Genomic DNA, 21,831 nt, shown 5'->3' with positions numbered 1-21,831 from the left:
GCGGGGGTTATTGGTCTGGTGGGACTCAGGGCTGCAGGCTCGCATTCTGTTAGAGCAGCGTACTGCCAGCTGGATAAATTTCTCCAGGCCGAAATTGTCATCGTAAGCTGCAAGTTGTAAGCGTACCGAGGGGTTTAAGCCCTGGCGGAAGGCAGTCAGAAGCGAGGGCTCGTTCCATCCGCTCGCAGCCGCGAGGGTACGGAACTTGAGGGAATACTCACGGGTGGATAAAGAGCCCTGCCGCAGCCGATACAGCTGTTCGCCAACTGTGGAGTCGCCTGGTGAGTGGCTGAAAACTTCGCGAAAATGGCTCATAAACTGGGAGAAGGAGTGAGTCGCGGGACCAGCTTGAGACATAATAGTTTCTGCCCACTTGAGCGCTGGACCGGTGAGTGAGGAGATGATGAACGCTATCTTGGACTTATCTGAGGTGAACATTTGTGGGTGAAGATCGATAGTGAAATTACACTGCAAAATGAAACCATTGCATTCTTCTGGTTCACCTGAGTAGGGCGCTGGTCTGGCCATGGGACTGGCGAACATTACCGGAGAAGGAGAGCTGATGGCTGGTGGATTCGGTGGAACGGGAGGTGGTGAAGAGGTGGTAGCTTGTGTGAGGAGCCTCTTCACTAAGTCGACTAGCTCTTGGAAGGGATCAGGCGTGCTCATGTTGTTAACGGTCTTGGTCCGATCTTCTGTCACAGATGCAGACGGACTCAGAAGGTAAGTGCAATAATGTGTCTTTATTTACAGGACTTGGGTGCTGGTGATCGTGAGACAAGGTGAGTAGCTTCTTGGTCGTGAATCTTGCAGGTGTTGGGTGATAGTGCTAATCGGGTCTTTCTGCCTAGCAGGCGGGTGGAGCGTGACCGGAGAGGAGTCGGATCCCAGACAGATGATCACACACAGACGGGTCTGAAGACTGAGAGGAAGACGGGACGGAGAACAGCAGGTTAGTACACAAGGTAAATAATCAGAGGTAATACTCATCGACTGGAGAGCTTCAGAGTAGAGTCCGGCAGGTAGCAACGAGATCGGACAACTGTGGTGGCTGGGGTGAGTGCTTATGAAGTGTCTGTGATGAGGGTGATGACGAGGTGCAGGTGTGCATGATTAGAAGTCAGGTGAGGCAGATCTTGGGAGTTGAGTGACGGGGGAGCCTGGCCGTGCTGTTACAGCTACATTGTGAACTTTTATTTTTTAAATAATATCTTAATAATAATAATATATTAAAAGGTGCTATACAGCACCTTTTTCAAATGGTGCTATGTAGACCCATAAGAAGTGCCATATTGCATTGTATTTCTTCAACACAAATGGTGCTAAATAGCACCAACAGTGGTTCTTTGGCTTGTAAAGAACATTTAAAGGGGCTTAACAGGTTCTTTGTATGGCAGTGGTGCTATATAGCACCTTATTCACCCCAAAGAACCGCTGAAGAACCATACAGGAGCTTAACAGCGGTGCTATATAGCACCTCAGTCATGCCAAAGAACCAGTGAAGAACCGCTGAAGAACCACTGAAGCACCAAGATTTGGTACTATACAGCACCAAAAGTGGTTCCCCTATGATTACGAGCCAAATAACCACTATTAGTGCAATAAGAGTGTAATAAGCCTTATTTGCTTATAATGTAATAGCGTGTTTTACATAAAACTATTATTACATTTGTGCTCAAATTTATTATACTGAAAGATAATTATTATATTGTAAACATTGTTTTAAACGTGCTTATGAACTGTGATTACATTATAAGTTGCCACAGTGTGTCCATTATGTAATAAATTTCTCATACAATAACCTTTTACATTATGTGAAAAAATTGTTATTACATTAAAAAATTATTATTACATTTTGAGCTCAAGATTGTATTACATTTTGAGAAAATTATTACATTATGAACATTTTATTAACAATAATGTAATACTTATTACATTATGTGCAGTGTTTACATTATGTTCGGTTATTACAGTAGTTCAATAAATAGACAGACAAACTGGATTACTATTTTTACACAGTGTGGTGAATGTAAGATCATAGTTTGGTGTACCATTATTGGGCTGGATGAGAATCTGTTCCTATTCTGAGCAGTGAAAAATGATAGTTGTCTAGGAGCAAGCTACAAAGTGACTGAAAACAAAAGCAAAGGGCAAATATTTCTTCCTAAACTCCCATGGGCCAGCTGTGTGCCAAGAGCTTACTCAGGTTAGTTGATATTTCCTTAAACATGAGAGAAGAGAAGTAATTTACTCACTGAAAGTAATATATGTGACTTTTGTTTCAGGCATCAGATAACTGGTGTGGCTCTGCCATGTTGCTAATGTAGGTAAATGATGACAGCTTTTTGTATTTTAAAAATAAGTCAGCATTCATTATTACATGCATAAATGTTAAAGAACCCCCCACATATGTAGACAGCCTTTCATCAACCCACAATGAAAATGCATTAGTGCTCAAATGATGTAACATACATTGTTTCACTGTGTTGTAAATGCACATTTGAGTTAATGCCTGTCATTTTAAAGTGGGTTTACTCCATTACTCCATCATGTAGTAGCCTACTTAGTACACCATATAGCAGCTTTACAAATTAGGTTTTTTTAATAGAGGACCAGCTTTGACTCATAATCCATTCAACAAAAGACTAACACGAGAATGAATGGATTTATCATGTATGGTACTAAAATGTAATGCCCAGTTAAATCAAAATCCATTCAGGTACATGTCAACTTTTTTTTCGAGAAAAGATTACAAAGGAAGCTGCATTCAGAATATAAAAATAAACAGTTCTTGAAAGACATAAATTTCAACCAATTCATTGTTTCTTTTTCTTGGTATTTCAGGTACATTTGGCTATTTAAGCCTAATGCTTCTGTAAACTTTGCATTTATATCCTATTTGCATAAAATATGCTATTATTATTTATTTGAATTTGAACATAGTGTTTGTTTGTTTTTTATCTGCATAACATATATTTAACTATATTGCACAAAACAAAATAACAGGCATGGCTTCAGCTCTAAAATGAAAGGTGGGCTATATAGGATTCTCATGATTGGCTTTACAGGAATAAATTACATTTTAAATAAATTAAGACAGATTATTATATAAATTTATAGTTATGGTCACCTTGCACATTGTCTGAGAACCACACAGAGGCACTCTTGCTATGCAGTTTGAAGCACCGCTTATTCCATGCAACTGAGATCATTTTGACCACGCCTTTTGGTTTGGTTTGGGGGGTGGGGGTGTTTGCCAGGGTGGGCCAAGCCTGTGAAATTACATTAAATTATTCTGTTCAAAAGCTTACAGATCATTCTTACCCTGACAGTGTGTTATTTCCCTTATTCACATAAAGCACTTTCCTAGAAAAACCTTTACTGAAAAGTAGCATCATACACATGCTTTTTTAATGCGCTTAATTATTCAGTATAAAGAGAGCTAATGATAAACTTGAGATCTATACTTCCAGCAGATCAGACAGCACTATGACACTAAGGCCTGCCTGTGTGTTTTGGTTCAGTTAGATTACTTTGTAAAGTTCTGTGATATGGACTGAAATTTTGAAGGCAACATCAGTGTCTCAATTAAGTGTCTCAGTATGGCTTTTAGTATAGGCTATATAGAATAAAGGCCATCGCAGCACAAGACTCAAATTAAACAGATGTATAAGAGGAAGGACAATGCTTCAACCATTGTTTAGGTAATTTCACAATGGCAGATGATTAAGAGTAATGTAAATAAAATCAGCCCCAGTTCATACTGTAGCTTACATTTAAGGACTTGTGGCCACACTGATGAAGGAGAGCATTTAAAGTGTGGTTAAACTGATGTCAGTTGCATGGAATAAGCAGTGCTACAAACTGCAAAGCAAGAGCGCCACTGTGTGGTTCTCAGACAATGTGCAAGGTGAGCAACTATACATTTATAATAATCTATATGAATGTATTTAAAATGTAATTTATTCCTGTTATGACAAAGCTGGGAGTTTCTGTAATGTTTTTGAATTTTGTGATTACCATAATGCAGAACAGTTTTGCCTAGGCTGTGGGCATTTAAAAAAAAAAAAATAGTATACATTTATATAAATATAATTTAAATATTTATATAACTTCAATAAAGTAATAAAATAATTTTGTTCTACATTAGACAATTTTGACAAATGATAAGTTAAACATACTAGAATACAGTAACTTGAGTTAAACCAACTAAATTGTGTGTAAATTATTCATATTCTTGGTAAATATGGTCATAGAGGTCTGTGAAAATAAATCTGCATCGTTACTGCTTTTGATACTTTTTTTTTTTTTTTTATTACAAATATCTAACCTTTCACTGGAGAGTAAGAATTTAAAATGGGGGGGGGGAAATCACATTATGAAATGAATGTTTGTTTGTTTTTTCTCTCTAATACACATTGGCCACAATTAATCATACCCTTTTATTCAATAGTTTTTGCTACCTCTTTTTGCCAAGATAACAGCTATGAGTCTTCACCTGTAATGTCTAATGAGTTTAGAGAACACCTGACAAGAGATCAGAGGCCATTCCTTCATACAGAATCTCTCCAGATCGTTCAGATTCACAGCTCCATGTCGATGCTTCTCCTCTTCAGTTCACCTCACTCATTTTCTATAGGATTCAGGTCAAGGAAATGGAATGGCCATGGCAGAAGCTTGGTTTTGTGCTCAGTTATTGTTTCGATTTTGTTGTTTGTTTTTGGATCATTTTCCTGTTGGAAGATCAAACATTGGCACCATTATTAGATTAGATTTTTATAACAGTCAGGTTTTACATTTACATTTATTCATTTAGCTGACGCTTTTGATAAAAAAAGGTTTTGATGAAAAAAAAAAAAAATGTATCTTTTGGTATTTGATCAAATCCATGATGCCATCTATCTGAACAAGATGCAGGATCTCCGGCAGAAAAATAGAATCAGAATCAGAATTAGCTTTATTGCCAGGTATGTTTGCACATACGAGGAATTTGTTTTAGTGACAGTAGTTCCACAGTGCGACAGAATGACAGTGACGGGACAGGACACAGATAATAAAAATAAATTTGTACAAATATACAAAATGGACAATATGCAAAATAGCACAAACACAGTATACAAAATAGACAATTCAGTATGTACAGGTATGTTGGTGCAAATTTGAAATGTAATAAGTATGTGTTAAAAAATTAAAAGTATGATAGTGTTGTGTGTTTCATGTTCATTGTTAAGAGTTCAAATGTTCATGAGATGGATTCGCTGAGGGAAGAAACTGTTCCTATGTCTTGTCGTTCTGGTGCTCAGAGCTCTGTAGTGTCGACCAGACGGTAACAGTTCAAAGAGGGAGTGTGCTGGATGTGAGGGGTCCAGAGTGATTTTACCAGCGCTTTTGCTCACTCTGGATAAGTACAGTTCTTGGAGAGTGGGGAGGGTTGTACCAATGATTCACTCAGCAGTCCGGACTACCTTCTGTAGTCTTCTGAGGTCAGATTTGGTAGCTGAGATGAACCAGACAGTTATTGAAGTGCAGAGGATGGATTCAATGATGGCAGAGTAGAACTGTTTCAGCAGCTCCTGTGGCAGGTTGAACTTCCTCAGCTGGCGAAGGAAATACAACCTCTGCGGGGGCCTTTTTGACAATAGAGTCAATGTGAATGTCCAACTTCAGGTCCTGAGAGATGGTGCTGCCCAGGAATCTGAATGACTCCACTGCAGTCACAGTGCTGTTCATGATGGTGAGTGGGGGGAGAGCAGGGGGGTTTCTCCTGAAGTCCACGATCATCTCCACTGTTTTGAGCGTGTTGAGCTCCAGGTTGTTAAGACTGCACCAGACAGCCAGCTCCTTAACCTCCTGTCTGTAAGCAGACTCGTCACCGTCCTGGATGAGGCCGATCAATGTGGTGTCATCTGCAAACTTCAGGAGCTTGACAGAGGGGTCTTTAGATGTGCAGTCGTTGGTGTAGAGGGAGAATAGCAGTGGGGGGAGAACGCAGCCCTGAGGAGCTCCAGTGCTGAAGGTACGAGTGCTGGATGTGTATTTTCCCAGCCTCACAAGCTGCTGCCTGTCTGTCAGGAAGCTGGTGATCCACTGACAGATGGAGGTGGGCACGGAAAGCTGAGTTAGTTTGGGCAGAAGGAGGTTTGGAATGATAGTGTTAAAGGCCGAGCTGAAGTCCACAAACAGGATCCTTACATAAGTCCCTGGTCTGTCCAGGTTGTAGTATATAATGCAGTCCCATGTTGACTGCATCATCCACAGACCTGTTTGCTCTGTAGTGATGTCCTTCAGATAAGCCAAAACCAGTTTTTCAAATGACTTCATGACCACAGATGTTAGAGCCTCAGGTCTGTAGTCGTTAAGTCCTGTAGTCTTGGGTTTCTTTGGGACGGGGATGATGGTGGAGCGTTTGAAGCATGAGGGGACTTCGCACAGCTCCAGTGATCTGTTGAAGATCTGTGTGAAGATGGGGGCCAGCTGGTCAGCACAGGATTTCAGACAGGCTGGTGTCACACCGTCTGGGCCTGGTGCCTTCCTTCTCTTGTTCTTTTTGAAGATCTGGCGCACGTCATCTTCCCTTATCTGCAGTTCAGGTGTGGGGGAGAGGGGGGTTGCAGGAGGTGTGAATGGTGTTTTTTCAAACCTGCAGTAGAACTCATTCAGATCGTCTACCAGTTGTTGATTCTCCATAACATTAAAGATACAGCAGTATATTTAATTGTACACATGGGGGACTTTTCATCCCGGACTGCACCAAAACTATATTGAGTGTTTGCTGCTAAAAAGCTAATCTGACCATAGACTACTTTTTTTTTTTTTTTTGGCTTTCTGACCCCAAGACAAATATTTTCTGCAGTTCTCCAGCTGTGATCCTTGGAGAGTCTTTGGCCACTCATATTATTCTACTTGCTTTGCTTTAAGACAAAATTGACACACATCCTCTTCCAGGCAGATTTGAAACATTTTCTGTCAATTGCAAATTCTCAATTGTTGCCCCTAAAGGCAGAAATTAAAATATTCAATGGTCTTGCTCTTTTTACAGCCACTTTCTAATTCATGATTCTTGGCTGGATAATAACATGCTTCTAGGGGTAACAATAATTGTGGTCACTGTGTATTAGAGGGGGGGGTAAAGAAATAAATATATACAGGTGCTGGTCATAAAATTAGAATATCATGAAAAAGTTTATTTATTTCAGTAATACCATTCAAAAAGTGAAACTTGTATATTAGATTCATTCATTACACACAGACTGATATATTTCAAATGTTTATTTCCTTTCATTAGTTGTCAGTTATAATCATCAAAATTAAAGTCCCAAATTCAGTATCTCAGAAAATTAGAATATTGTGAAGATGTTCAATATTGAAGACCCCTGGTACCACACTCTAATCAGCTAATTAACTCAAAACACCTGCAAAAGCCTTCAAATGGTCTCTCAGTCTAGTTCTGTAGGCTACACAACCATGGGGAAGACTGCTGACTTGACAGTTGTCCAAAAGACGACCATTGACACCTTGCACAAGGAGGGCAAGACACAAAAGGTCATTGCTAAAGAGGTTGGCTGTTCACAGAGCTCTGTGTCCAAGCACATTAATAGAGAGGCGAAGGGAAGGACAAGATGTGGTAGAAAAAAGTGTACAAGCAATAGTGATAACCGCACCCTGGAGAGGATTGTGAAACAAAACCCATTCAAAAATGTGGGGGAGATTAAATGGGTTTCAGCTCTCGCATTCCTTGTGTCAAGCCACTCTTGAACAAGAGACAGCGTCAGAAGCGTCTTGACTGGACTGCTGCTGAGTGGTCCAAAGTTATGTTCTCTGATGAAAGTAAATTTTGCATTTCCTTTGGAAATCAAGGTCCCAGAGTCTGGAGGAAGATAGGAGAGGCACATAATCCACGTTGCTTGAGGTCCAGTGTAAAGTTTCCACAGTCATTGATGGTTTGGGGTGCCATGTCATCTGCTGGTGTTGGTCCATTGTGTTTTCTGAGGTCCAAGGTCAACGCAGCCGTCTACCAGGAAGTTTTAGAGCACTTCATGCTTCCTGCTGCTGACCAACTTTATGGAGATGCAGATTTTATTTTCCAACAGGACTTGGCACCTGCGCACACTGCCAAAGCTACCAGTACCTGGTTTAAGGACCATGGTATCCCTGTTCTTGATTGGCCAGCAAACTCGCCTGACCTTAACCCCATAGAAAACCTATGGGGTATTGTGAAGAGGAAGATGCAATACGCCAGACCCAACAATTCAGAAGAGCTGAAGGCCACTATCAGTGCAACATGGGCTCTCATAACACCTGAGCAGTGCCACAGACTGATCGACTCCATGCCACGTGGCATTGCTGCAGTAATCCAGGCCAAAGGAGCCCCAACTAAATATTGAGTGCTGTACATGCTCATACGTTTCATGTTCATACTTTTCAGTTGGCCAACATTTCTAAAAATATTTGTTTTTGCATTGGTCTTAATTGATATTCTAATTTTCTGAGATACTGAATTTGGGACTTTCATTAGATGTCAGTTATAATCATCAAAATTAAAGGAAATAAACATTTGAAATATATCAGTCTGTGTGTAATGAATGAATCTAATATACAAGTTTCACTTTTTGAATGGTATTACTGAAATAAATCAACTTTTTCATGATATTCTAATTTTATGACCAGCACCTGTATATATATATACAGTGCCCTCCATAAGTATTGGAACAGTAAAGACAAAATTGCTCTGTTGGCTGTGGAGTCAAGACATTTGCAAATATGATTAAAAGATGAATATGAGACAAAACTACAGAATATCACATTTTATTATTGGGTGATTCAACACATATATGTTTTACCAAATAAAAAGAACAGCACTTTTAGAGTTCATCCCACTCATTGATGTGAGCATAAGTATTGGGACAGTTGAACATAAGGCAGATATAAAAGATTAAAAGGTATTATTTAGTTGCAGATCACTTGCGCACAATCACAGCAGTGAGTCTGTGACCCAGAGACATCACCAGACTCTTGGTCTCATTCTCATTCCCTGCTTTTAATATCTGAAAAATATTGAAAAATCATGGATTTGATCAACTGGTCTCTCAACGCAATTGACACCATCTTCTCGACGAGACGTTTGGGTTCGGGGGAACCTGATTGCCCTGCTGGAACTTTCGCAGCTGGCTACACGATGGACGCATGGGAAAGGTGGCGGGTCGTGTGTCTGGCAGCTCTTTCCGTGGAGGACATTGAAGATATTTACCTATTCGGAACCATGATAACAGGTCTTCTGCTGATTGGATCAGGCTTTGCCCTGGGTTATCGAAGAATTCAGGAAACAGGAACAGCTGTCCAAAGCCTCACAAGGCTGCCCATCATGATTGAAGCAGTGGGCAGAGCGGTCAGCATTGAGACTGAGACTATTAACCGCAATATGGATACCATCACGGATAAGCTTACGGTTTTTGCAAAGGAAAATTTATGGATTTGGAGACCAGAATGGACAAAGAGAGTAGCCGTGAAAATTGGAATGCGGCTACTCGCCCCAAGACCAAACAATCGCAATCTTATATTCTTTCGGCTCCCCTCAACCAGCACTGCCTCGGTCAAGGTCGCTGTTGGAAAAAACAACCCCGGGAAGAGCACTGCAGTGAGACGCTCTTGCGTTCCTCCCCCCTTCCACAGACACCTGCTGATTGTTGACTCTGTCTGGGTCCTGATCAAGGCTGTCGCCATGGCAACTTGCTGTGTCGCTATCACATTCTGCAGACTGAGACAAACTTGATTTGAAAGCCAGCGGGGTGGCTCTCCAGGCCTACAAATTCACAAACTCTACATACATACACTCACACATTCGCACATATATACAGATATGCATTCATCTCCACACCCCCGATCCCTCACCTTCACCGCTTTGTACCGCCAGTTTGACAAGCGGGTCTGTGACCAGCGCCGAGAATGGCTGCTTGTCGGAGCTGGATTATCTCCCCTGTTGCAAAGCCGTGTGTCTATGTTGTTTTGACTATGTGCTTGTGTTGCTGGGGTGTTTTTTCCTGTCTCACACGGAGCATAGTTTGGGGGTTATTTTTTTTCTCCCCCTCTTCCTCATGTTTTGCTGTATTTCTTCCTCAATTACCCTGTCTTCCTGTCCTGTCTACCCCCTTGTCATGTTGTGTATGGACAGGTTGATGGCTAATTTCGCTGGTACTTGTGACACTACTACTACTACTACAATTAATGCAACAGGACACAGCTGATCACTTTGAAAGGCCTGTGAGGCAACTGTTCCAATACTTATGCTCACATCAGATAGAGGGATGAAACTCTGAAAGTGATGAACTTCTTAGCTGGTAAAACATCGATGGGTTGAATCGCCCAATAATAAAATGTGACATTCCGTAGTTTTGTCTCATATTCATCTTTTAATCATATTTGTAAGTGTCTTGACTCCATTGCTTCAATAAAAAAAAAAAAAAAAAAGAAAAAAAAAGTTTTGTTTTTCCTATGAAATTGTAAATGAAAGATCAGATGGATAAACAAAGCAGGTTTATTTTGCAGAGCCTTCTTTGATCATATTTACCAAGGGTAAATATCAAAGTAATCTTGAGCATAACTAATTATACAGCGCTGTGCTACAATAGTGTAAAAATGTATGCTGCTCATGCTTGCCATGAGAAAGACGACACAAAACAAAAGTAAATGGCAGCAGTTTAAGATGTTTATTTTAAAAATAATTTGAGTACAAAACATAAAAATGTATCAGAAAAGTCTTAAAAATAAGACATCATACACTACATTCAAACGGTACCTACATGCATTTGAAAAGACTATTTGCAGAGCACTCAGTGATTGATTTCTGGAACTAAATCACTGCATTGGCACAAAAATGTCCGCTTTCAAGACACATGAAACAAACCTCTCTGGTGATCAAACCAGCAGCGTCCCCTGCGCATATGGCAGAGTTAAAAGTCAGATGAAATACGGAAAGGTATGAAGTGCCAATTCTTGTCAAAGGTGTTTTGAAACATAAATGTAGTGTAAAATATTTTGTTCAAGTATGGTGAACTCTATAAAATTCATATTAAATAAAATTAAATTTAAAAGAGGTGGATGCAAGGTCACAATATGATGGCGCAAAAAAACAAAACAAAAAGACGACAACATTTAGACCATTACATGCATCTGAGGGTGGGTGGAGAAAATGCATCAAAAGCAAGAGAATATGTATGTGATTAAGGAGATCATTCCTGCAACTAGTAAAAATAGTATATCCTTAATCAGGAGATCACTTGCGCAAACAGACAACAAAGAATACTAACTGGTTAACAGTGCCTATTAAAGTCATCCACCGGATACTTTTAAAGTGTTAAATAAAATAGACGTGTATTTTCCATCCATGTTAAGTCTGAGAAAGGGGAGATGATTTTGATACAGAGCAAACAATTAAGCAATAATCCATTTGTCAGCACAAAATTAAATGCTTGTCTGAACTACCCGCAGATGGTAAGTACTGTAGTATACACAAGATTAACATGCACAAAAGCGCAATCCCAACAGTAAAACTGATTGCGATATGGATTTGGAACATGATAAAATACTACGCACATACAAAGTAATCCACATTGTATTGCATAATGTCAACTCTCAATTTAAGAAAACTAAAAAAAATAAAACTCAAATAAAAAAATTCATATTGCACAGATGGTATTTTACATAAAGATTTACAGTACAAAAGCAATCACAACCTAGCGATGCTGTGACAAGACTTCTGTTATCAACAATATTCTGAAAACAATTAGAGATGAACAACTAACTAAACATACTAGTAAAAAAGAGAATCTGTGAACAAAAAAGGTGTCAGACATTGTCATACAAACAAATATTTAATAAGACAACAAAACAGGAGGTAGGAAAATAAAAAAAAAAAATAAAATAAAATAAAAAAGCACAAATGAAAGCAGGCACATCCAAAGTGTAGTCACAGATAAAGCACTGAGCAAATCAAAAATCAAAGTGCAATTTCAGACATTGTCCATCTTGAGCATAAGAGTTACCTTTGATCTATGGAACCAAAAGGACTGTCGCCCACATTCTTTGTCTTGGGCAGGAGAAATGGTTGGCACTATCTGCTGAGACTCATGGGAGCAGTGTCCCTTCGCCACCACCGCAAGCTGTTACGGCCATACTGAGGATGATGTCCTCTGGGGACAGTCACAGTGTTACGCTCTAAACATTTGTTTTGTGAAGGCCCCTTGAATCTCTGGCCATTCTGAAACAAACAAATAAACAGATATAAAGATTTATGCTTAGATAAATATTAAATGGGTTAGTCTTCCCCTTGACAGAACAGGGGTTAAAGCCTTCAAACAAGCAAATAACCAACCACTGATATGATAAACAAGTTTAATACCAGATGATCACACTAATCATTACATTACTCTTACATTAATGTGGTGGCTGGGGCTGAGTGTTGAGCTGGAGTAAACCGGAGACGTGTGGACTAATCCATTCACACGAGTCAAACCATCCATACACAGTGTGCTGGGTAAAGGGTGCGACTGAAACAGGAGAATATATCAAATCGAATCAGAATCGGCTTTATTGCCAGGTATTTTTGCACATACGAGGAATTTTAGAGACAGTAGCTCCACAGTGTGACAGCGACAGGACACAGATAATTAAAATAATAATAATATACAAAGTACAAATATACAAAACAGCACAAACACAATATACAAAACAGCACAAACACAATGCACCTAACATACTGAATTGTCTATTTGGTATAAAGTAGTACTTGAGTAATTACAACCACAACTGGAAGCAAAAAGTTATTTTCTAAGAATACACTGACACCTTTGAATGGCCATCAATAGAGAACAAACAACCTGTTCTGCCACCAGTGTTGGGAAGGTTACTTTGGAAATATAATAGGTCACGGATTACAAATTACCCTACTTTAAATTTAACTGATTACATTTGATTAAAGTAATTGAAAAGTTACACTAGTTACATTTTCTTTAATACTTTTCTAAATTTTTAATGTTTTCAACTGTTTATCATTTTTAAACATGTAAAGCAGGCAGGGTTAACCTTACAGTAATAGCCTACTCTACACTGATTACGGTCACACTTTCAAAATCCTTCATCACTTGAATTAAGATTATATTTAAATTTTAAAGTAAATTCACTTTTACATGATGTTTGCATATAAATGTATCATAGCAGTGTGTGGACAACCACCCTACAATAGTGATGTCCGGTTCACGAACGAATCGTTCGATTTAACCGGATCTTCTTAGTGAACCGGTTGAACCAGTTCAGCAAATTGGACTGAATCGTTTGAAACCGTTCGCGTCTCCAGTAAGCACTAATTTAAATTATTTACTTTAACGTGCCTGACACTCCCTCGGTCTCGTACGGTGCCCGGGAGGGGCTGTCTTCGGTTCACTTAGTTTTGTCGTGACAAGTTTAATGTGTAAACAAACCTACGTGACCATAGCAACCCGGGATTATCAGGGATTCATTAATATTTTATTTTGAATTAAGAAATTATTATATTAATTATAACAATTAAATAAAAAATAAAAAATGACTGTAGGCAATTGCACACAATGCATCCAGGATTCAAATTAAGTTTATCACAAATAGGCTAAATGTTACATAAAGTACATAAAATAAAATGGACCTACAAGAAAAAAAAAATGTTATATCCATCCCAGTCTTGATCAGCTAAGGGACACACAAGCTAGCGTCTCATTCCGTAATATTTGTATATTATTATTAGCCATTACTATCATCATTATTATTATATTTTTATATTCATTTTGATCTCTTTACATAACGTTCTGACCAGTTTTGTAAATAAGCCTACTGTAAATGCTCGACAAAGCTTTCGTTATGCTGACTGGAATTATAGCCTATTGGAAATGCAGTTTAAAGGTTGAATTTAACATTTCTTTTTTTCTGCTAATTAAGAATTATTAATATCATAGCTACTGCCTAGTGTTTCGTTGAGGAATAAATCATTCACGTAGTTTCATTTGTTTTTGCCTCAAAAGATGCACCCATTACTCATTAAGAGAATAGTGACAACCCTTTTAGACCATGCGATGGGAGCGGCGACCGTTTTTCCCATCGTTATACCAGCAAAAGTGGATTCTGAATCACCCTAAGTGCACCTGTGCCGTGCGCTTTAAACCATGCACTTATATCGTTAAAATAGGGCCCTTAGGGGGATTATTTGCAAAACGCCTTTACTCTTCCGTGGAAGAAAGGGGCAGGTGATGAGCAGAGCTCATTAGCATTTAAAGGGACATGCCTAAAAATGAGTCGCTGTGAACAGAGCAAGGTAAAAAGGGTGTCGTTTTACACGACCACTGAGGAATTTTAATCAAACTGCAGACCGTTCAAGAAGACCCTAAAGAATCATACCAACTTGTGGAAGATCAATGTCCCCTTTGAAGCACAGCCATCACAAAATCAGACTTACTTTGGAGATCATTCTGAGGTTAAATACATATTTAAAATTATAACAAGAAATATTTTATTAGCAATGATACTGCTTTTGAAATCAAATCTTTGCATAGCTATGACAGGAAACACTGGAATCTAAATGCCTTGGGAAAAAAAAAAAGTTAATCTTTAAAAAAAAAATGAAGCATAGCTATACATAAACCCATATAGGAAATAAAAGTTGTCGAATAAGCATGTTCTAAACTCCTGAAACATTGGTGCTTCGTATTTTAGAGCAGTCACAGCAATTTATGAAAGAAATCAATTAAATCTGTAAGTGGGAGTGTGTGTGTGAAAAAAATCAGATGTAACCCCCTTTGTAATTTTCATAAGTAACTAATTTAATTAACTGTAATCAGTTACTGAGAAAAAGTGTATTTTTATTTTGTAATTAAGTTACGTAATTCCGTTACATGTAACTAGTTACACCCCCCCCCCCCCCAACACTGTCTGCCACCACGCGTAGATGACCCACCAGAAAAACAAACATTTTAAACAGGGTGGATGCCACCAGAAGGTCAACATGGCAATTAACACCGAGTGGAGTAGCTGAGAAATGCATCAACTCCCTCGCATTTTTTAATGAATGTGCAAATTAACTAACAATTGGAGGGATTACCTGACTTCTGGAGTGGAGGGAAGTTCCAGATGCATTCACTTTTCTCTGTGGTTTCTTACTGTTATCAGTCATGCAGGACACGGGAAAGAACTCGTGAAGAACTGAAGCTTTGCATGGTGTGTCTGAATCCTTAGTGAGAGTGAGAAACAAAAAGAAAAGGAGAAAAGAAAAAAAAATACACAATGACAAATGTTAAATGTAGTAAATTACAAAGCCAACATAATGACAGCAAACTTAATGGGTTTTTAGTTGTTGACTCAATGGATTTAATGCAGTAGTGTGCTGACATGTGCCTTTAATAACTTCTCTTGTACTTCCAAGAAACTACACCAGGAGCTTACTATGTCACTCCCAGACAGCGAAGACACAGAGGAAGATGAAGATGAGGACGATAAAGAGTGCTGCTGAAGGCTGGACAGAGATACAGGTGAGCCTGCACTGTGTGGTGAGGCGCAATCTCTCTGCTGGTCCTCACTTGAGGTCTGCTCCTCTGGGTCTCCTTCAACATTCTGGACTTAATGACCAGAAACAGAAATAAATAAAAATTAAATCCACAACCCGTAGCCTCATTCACAAAGCATAAAAATTGAGCCATAAAAAAAATCATAAGAATAACTCACTTTTACTGTAACCCATCCTAGCAATGTGTCTGTTTCCCCACTGCTGAATGATCCACTCTCTGTAGTCAATCACTTCCTGGGTCACTTCAATGATGTGTCCCAACGTACTTAAGATTAGAGAATTAAATAAAATTAATAACTATATTTAAAAAAATAAATAAAAAAAAATTCAGCTCTTTATTTATAAAAGGATCACTTCAGTATTAATAGTTTTATTCTCATCAACGCAGAAAAGATTTGTTCCTATTATGTAGTAGAGTGGCAGTTCCACAAACACATACATCTACACACAGCTCAAAAACAATTTAAGGGAACAAAAAAAATAAAATCACACATTGGATGTTGTTGCCAGCAGCATAACGTTTAACCTGCTCTTATCCATGAAGAGAAAAGGGCACCAGTGGTAGACCTGCCAATTCTGTTGTCCTCTGGCAAACAGCCATTGTGCTGCACAGTGCTGGCCATCAATAGCTAACTTTCATGTAGTTCCAAAGCCAAATTTATACACACAAATATGGTAAACAAAAGTTTCCGTGTTGCATGTATTTAATGGGCTCTGTGTGCATTAATTCAATATATGTTTATATGTGAATAAATTAACTTTTTTGAATTCATAAGTGAAATGGACAATGGAGGGACATATCTCTGGTTTCATTAAAAAGATCATTTCTATTTTGAAGATAAAAGTCTGATGGGTTTAGAACAACATGAGAGTAAATAATGACAATTCCTTTTTAGGTTTAACTAACCCTTTAAGACTTCAAAAGGCACGCCATTGCCAATAAACATTCAAGCAGCACAGATTTTTGTGGCTGCCACTTTCTTTTATGATCAATGGTTGTGGACTTGTATAGGACTAACCTTTCCATATTTCTATTGGGGTAGGAGCGGGATAGTGGAGATACAGCATGACTCAAGACGAGGTATGCATAGTTAAATACCTCCTTCACCTGCATGGCACCGTAAGAGCTCCGGCCAACATCATTTCCTAACATACAGAGAAGTTTTGAAACTCAAATGATTTTTTTAATTTTACTTTTGTAAGGATAAAATCAACAACGTAGCCATTAATACAGCTTTTCAAACTTCACAAGAGATTTTTTCCCTTTATCTTTGCCATTCTGCAACTTTGCACAGTGCCATTTCAAGCACACATCTGCATTTTTGATTATGTCTCAGTAATAAAAACTTTAGTACAAATTCAAGAACAACTAAATCCCTCAGTTTAACTTGAAACCAATGCAAGGGGATACAACTGGTTGATCTATGATGGTTTGTCCCATACCTGGCAAGTTTGGGTCCTCAATACAGAGCATTGAGGGTCTATAGCTATTCTCCATGACCTTCATGATCTCCTCTTTAGCAAGATAAGCTCCTCCATCTTTCACACGGATGCCTGTTTTCAGATAATTAAAATGCCGCCCATACAATTCAAAGAATTCGATGAGCAGGATGCCCAAATTAATATTTGAAGCTCTGCAGTCTATTCTGGGATGGAGCTGAAATAAACACCAAAAAGACATGGTTTACTTGAACAATTACATTAATTAATTGTGTCCATTTGATGCTGTTATATAGATTACGGTCAAAACACAAAATGAAAACAAATGACACCAATTAGCAGTAGGGAAACACTGACTGGAAATCGCCATGCACAAAAGCACTTAATGCCTCACCTGCAGGAAGCTGATGACCATTAAAATGAGGCTGTATGAACTGATACCACCAGTAAACACCTCGTTCAAATCTCTCTGGAGCAGAAACTGTTTCAGCACAAAGATCAAGTATGGCAACACGGAATATTTCTACATAAAACAAAATCAATTAATTAATAAAAAAAAAAAAAAAAAAAAAAAAAAAAAAAAAAAAAAAAAAAAGAATTGCAGTACATGTATATCAGAAATTTTCATAAAATGTCAGGTTGTGGATACTTTAAAGGGACAGTTCACCCAAAAATAAAAATTCTGTCATTAATTACTCACCCTCATGTTGTTCCAAACCTGTAAGACCTTTGTTTATCTTCAGAACAGAAATTAACACATTTCTGATGAAATCCAATAACTTTCTGACCCTGCATAGACTCCTTCAAATCACATCTTCCACCATTATCGAGAGTGCCTCTGCACATAAACAACGCATGTGCGGGGTGCGGTTGACGTAGAACACGCATGTGCAGCTCCTTGTCGTCGTGGTATTCTCGATAATGGCGGAATACGTGATTTGGAGGAGAAGAATGGTTGAATATAGTCATTATTTTGTTTTGTTTTTTTGCACACAAAAAGTATTCTCGTAGCTTCGTAAAATTGCGGTTGAATAGCTGATGTCACATGGACTGTCCTTACTACATTTCTGGGTCTGGGAACATTTCAGTTGCGTTGCTGTCTATGCAGGGTCAGAGAGCTCTCGGATTTCCTCAAATATCTTAATTTGTGTTCCGAAGATGAACAAAGGTCTTACGGATTTGGAACATGAGGGTGAGTAATTAATGACAGAATTTTCATTCTTGGGTGAACTATCCCTTTAATCATTCAATATCAGTGCAAATCAGTTTTAACATCTACAAAATCCAGTGGCTAAATGTTTTCAGTTCTACCAAACCACATCAAGCACTTAATCTGGGCTCAATGTGCTCATTCAAATGAATTACAGTATGAATTACCAATGAATATCTCACCTTAAGATGATCCTTAATAAACCGAGCTGCTTTGATACCAGTTTCAACATTAAAACTAATGTCTACCTTCACATCTGTCTCTCTGTCAGTCAGTTTAATTATTGGTACCTGTAAAGGAAAAAAAGGCTCTGATAACTAAACTGATTCCTCTTAGTTCTCACAGGGAAAAATAAATAAGTTTTGGAATGATTACGGTTATTTTTTCTCCAAACACCAGTGAACCACTAAAGAACACTGCAATTTATTCAGCATTTCTTTTGGACTTTCACCTCAATAGCAGCCCTGCAAAAGTAGAAATTCTGTCTAAATGCAATCTTGTAACTTATATTTAACCCTGTACAAAGTCAACAATTGAATGCCTACTTCCATATTGTTCTGACTGTAGTCTGCAGGTTGAAACGAACCCCCACCCCCCACTTCTAAAGGCACTTCTATAAAGAGGCAGGGATTACAAACTATAGGTGCTCAATGAAGAACAAATAGTGACTAACCGTAGCCTTGTCAAGTAGTTTAATGGAGAACGGCTCAACCACTTTATTCTGCCTGAGTGCCTGGTCCAGCTGCTGCAGAGGTGGTCGTTCCCATTTTCCATACACCACCAGGTCAATATCACTACATAATGCAATTAAAAACAAAACCACACAATAAAAAAAAAAAATTAAATAAAAATAATCCCTGTAAAAATATGGACAATCACATACAATACCTGGTAGGAAGATAAAGTCCTGTACTGAAGCTGCCAAATATTTCAACCTGAAAACAGAAAAAAAACACTTTTAAAAGAACTGGTAATCGACTATTACATGCAGTATTTACTATTACATAATTACTTCACATTGCAATATTTTGCTGACCTTGTTGACGTCAAAGCCACAAACACGTCAAACTGCAATTTATCACGTAGTGACAAACTCAAAAGAAAAAATAACTTTTTGAAAGGCAAAGATTAAATTTTTTTTCCCCCTTCACCAGACACCACCAACAACAACCTGATAATTATTTGTGTCAATGAAAATACAAATATCCTCTTGCTAGATCACAATAAATATAGCTTTTTTGGTCCTCCATTGTTAAACAGCAACAGCATATCTCTGTGTGCTGGACTCACCTTTGCCATAGGCCACAGATCTTTGATTACAGCCTCAACACGACTGACAACATCTCTCCTCATTTCTTCCTCTTCTGGGCGTGGTGACATGAAATGATAAAAATCCACTATCTCCTCATGGAGACTGGGGAGGATAGACATTTTTGTCTTCTGTTACATAGTGACTTCTGAACACATTCCAAAGTTCACTTTAAAAGAATTAAATCAACATGTGTAAGTAGTGTTGTAAAGATACAAGTTTTTACAGGGTGTTCATTTGCAAGTGTGTGCCATCGGGTAACCAAACGTTTTAAATACACATACATTCTGGTCTTCACACCCACTTAAACTTTCTGAAGACCAGATAACTGGAGTAATGGAAAGGTGTGGGGAAAGCGGCTTACTCATCAGGCTGAATAAATAAGTGGGTTAAGAGTACAATACTAATAAAGTGCATGTAAATGTCACTTCACACTGAGAAATGGGTTTGGAATGAGTGTGAATGTCTCATTTCGCTCTGTCTGCTCAAGTTAGGTGTCACCACAATTTAATTATCCACACAGCCATTTGGCACTGGTTTTATGCCGGATTCCCTTCTTGACGCAACCCAACACTAAGTGTACTCACGTGACACACTTGGAATAAGCATAAATAAATGACCATTTTCATTTCTAAATGAACTGTTTCTTTAAATTACAAACAATTCATTTTCAAAACAAATGAACGTTTAGCACTTTTTGTAGGTTGTGAAAGAAAGGGAATTAATTTTTCATCTTTAAACCTTAACTGTGGTTAAAAAAAAAAAAAAATTATCCAAAGCAGCACAGTACTTCCACTCTACAAGCCAAGCTGATTGGTCTTCAAATGCTCTGAAATTCTAAGGGTCTCTGGAATCAAAATACCAAATAAAATACAGTTATGCAGTTATACAGCCCTGCATTAGTCAAACTATTACACCTTTGGGGCAAAGATTAAAAGCTTTGGACATAAACACACCATCAGATTTCTTTAATTAAATTTATAATGTTAGGCTGCACTGTATCAATCTGTATTGTATCAAATGCTATAGAAATAAAGCTGACTTGATTACCAGAAACGACTTTCCTCAGTTAATAGTTTGCCTGGTAATAACTGGCAATTTCTGCTTCTAAAAGCACATTTATTTCTGAATTGTAAGACTTTAAACTTGCTTCTGTTTGTCTGGCTCAACGGTTTGTCGCATTGCTCTAGACCTGCACAGTTAACAACTTATACAAGAGAAAAGTGTCTACCAATACAGGGGAAATGCCCTTACCCGTTGACACCTGGACTGTATCTTCTAGTTGCCCAAGGGGTCCCACATAAATGACTATTAGAGTGGGACAAAAAGTAGTTCACGCCATATGTGCTCGCTTTGTTGTCAGTTCTCTTTCTTGCTGGATGTTTAAGTTGGTTATCCATCAACATTTGTGTCTGCAGCTGCTGATAATGTTGTTGTAAACTGTTACTAACATTGTGCATATGTTCAGTAAAGTTAAAGTGAAGTTTGGCTGGATTTGTGGCGGATGAGGATGTCAGACGGTCACTCTCGGAGTCTCCTGAAGATAAAGGTGATGAAGAGTCACAACCGTTGACTCCGATAGGGGTGACATACAGAGGTGCAGGATCAGAACACGAGTTTGGAGACCTCATGGCACCACTATCATTATAAGACTGATTGGAGTAGCTGATAAAAGTCTTTCCAGCTGTGTTGGTGGGAACCAGCGAAAACTGCTTCATAAAACTGTCCGCCAACGCAGGTGTATTCACCCGCAGCGAGTGACAGTGGTTTCGCCTTTGCGAGGTTTCCCATAAAGCGTTGGCAGGTCCTTTCTGCTCGGGCTGAATCCAAGCCACCCGAGGATCCATCCAACTTTACCGTTACAAAGCTCACAAGCACTCTCTCGTCTAAGGCTAGACAGGCGTCCTCAAGAGTTACAAGACTCACGTGAATTTACGAGAAGCTGAGTATAAGTTTAAAAATCCCGGGAAGAATAAATAAACCGAGAATCCTCTGCGTGACCCGATATTCAGCGAATTGTTGAATCCAGAGCTGATTCCAACATGGCGTGCAGGGACTCTTCTCGACTGGAGTGCGCATGTCTCCGAGAATTTAAACTCTCTGGAAGAGTGACACACCCCCTCCGATGTACACACCCATTTATCTCATCCAATAAAAATGTGATGTGATTTTTTTCTTCTTCTGCAATTTGGTGTATTATTTCCAAATCTATCACTTCTTTTTCATCTTTAAATGGTATGAAAATGTTAATTTGCCATCATATTTTGTCACAGAGTTTGGCACCTTAATTTG

The 21,831-nt window shown here is 38.6% G+C and overlaps 1 protein-coding gene across 2 annotated transcripts; it reads right to left on the bottom strand.

The window, feature by feature from the left end:
* Positions 1-10,681: 10,681 nt before the first annotated feature.
* LOC306878608 (terminal nucleotidyltransferase 4A-like) lies at positions 10,682-21,614 on the bottom strand. 2 transcript variants are annotated; one of them, XM_079431039.1, is made up of 13 exons: positions 20,794-21,614; positions 19,521-19,644; positions 19,119-19,165; positions 18,904-19,024; positions 18,413-18,520; positions 17,415-17,543; positions 17,024-17,237; positions 16,600-16,726; positions 15,739-15,845; positions 15,460-15,632; positions 15,119-15,247; positions 12,429-12,542; positions 10,682-12,253 (listed from the first exon to the last, which is right to left on the bottom strand). In XM_079431039.1, exons 1-13 carry the CDS (start codon positions 21,384-21,386, stop codon positions 12,107-12,109), a joined length of 2,133 nt encoding a protein of 710 aa, XP_079287165.1. In that variant the 5' UTR covers positions 21,387-21,614; the 3' UTR covers positions 10,682-12,106. The 2 variants fall into 2 exon arrangements, with proteins under 2 accessions (XP_079287165.1, XP_079287166.1); XM_079431040.1 differs by lacking the exon at positions 12,429-12,542 and having other exon boundaries at positions 10,689-12,253.
* Between the last annotated feature and the right edge of the window lie 217 nt (positions 21,615-21,831).

Source organism: Barbus barbus (assembly GCF_936440315.1).
Source record: "Barbus barbus genome assembly, chromosome: 12".
NCBI classification, from domain to species: domain Eukaryota; kingdom Metazoa; phylum Chordata; class Actinopteri; order Cypriniformes; family Cyprinidae; genus Barbus; species Barbus barbus.
Note: the sequence above shows the minus strand (reverse complement) of the source record. Positions and strands in the feature narration are given on the sequence as shown.

What these genes read in the sequence shown, in the direction of transcription:
- LOC306878608 (XM_079431039.1), bottom strand. Translation starts at nt 21,386, where the DNA reads ATGGATCCTCGGGTGGCTTGGATTCAGCCCGAGCAGAAAGGACCTGCC. An exon ending in ATCTGTGGCCTATGGCAAAG is followed by an intron (nt 19,166 to 19,520) that starts GTGAGTCCAGCA and finishes TTCTGTTTTCAG; the next exon opens with GTTGAAATATTTGGCAGCTT. An exon ending in TAGGATGGGTTACAGTAAAA is followed by an intron (nt 15,633 to 15,738) that starts GTGAGTTATTCT and finishes CTGGTCATTAAG; the next exon opens with TCCAGAATGTTGAAGGAGAC.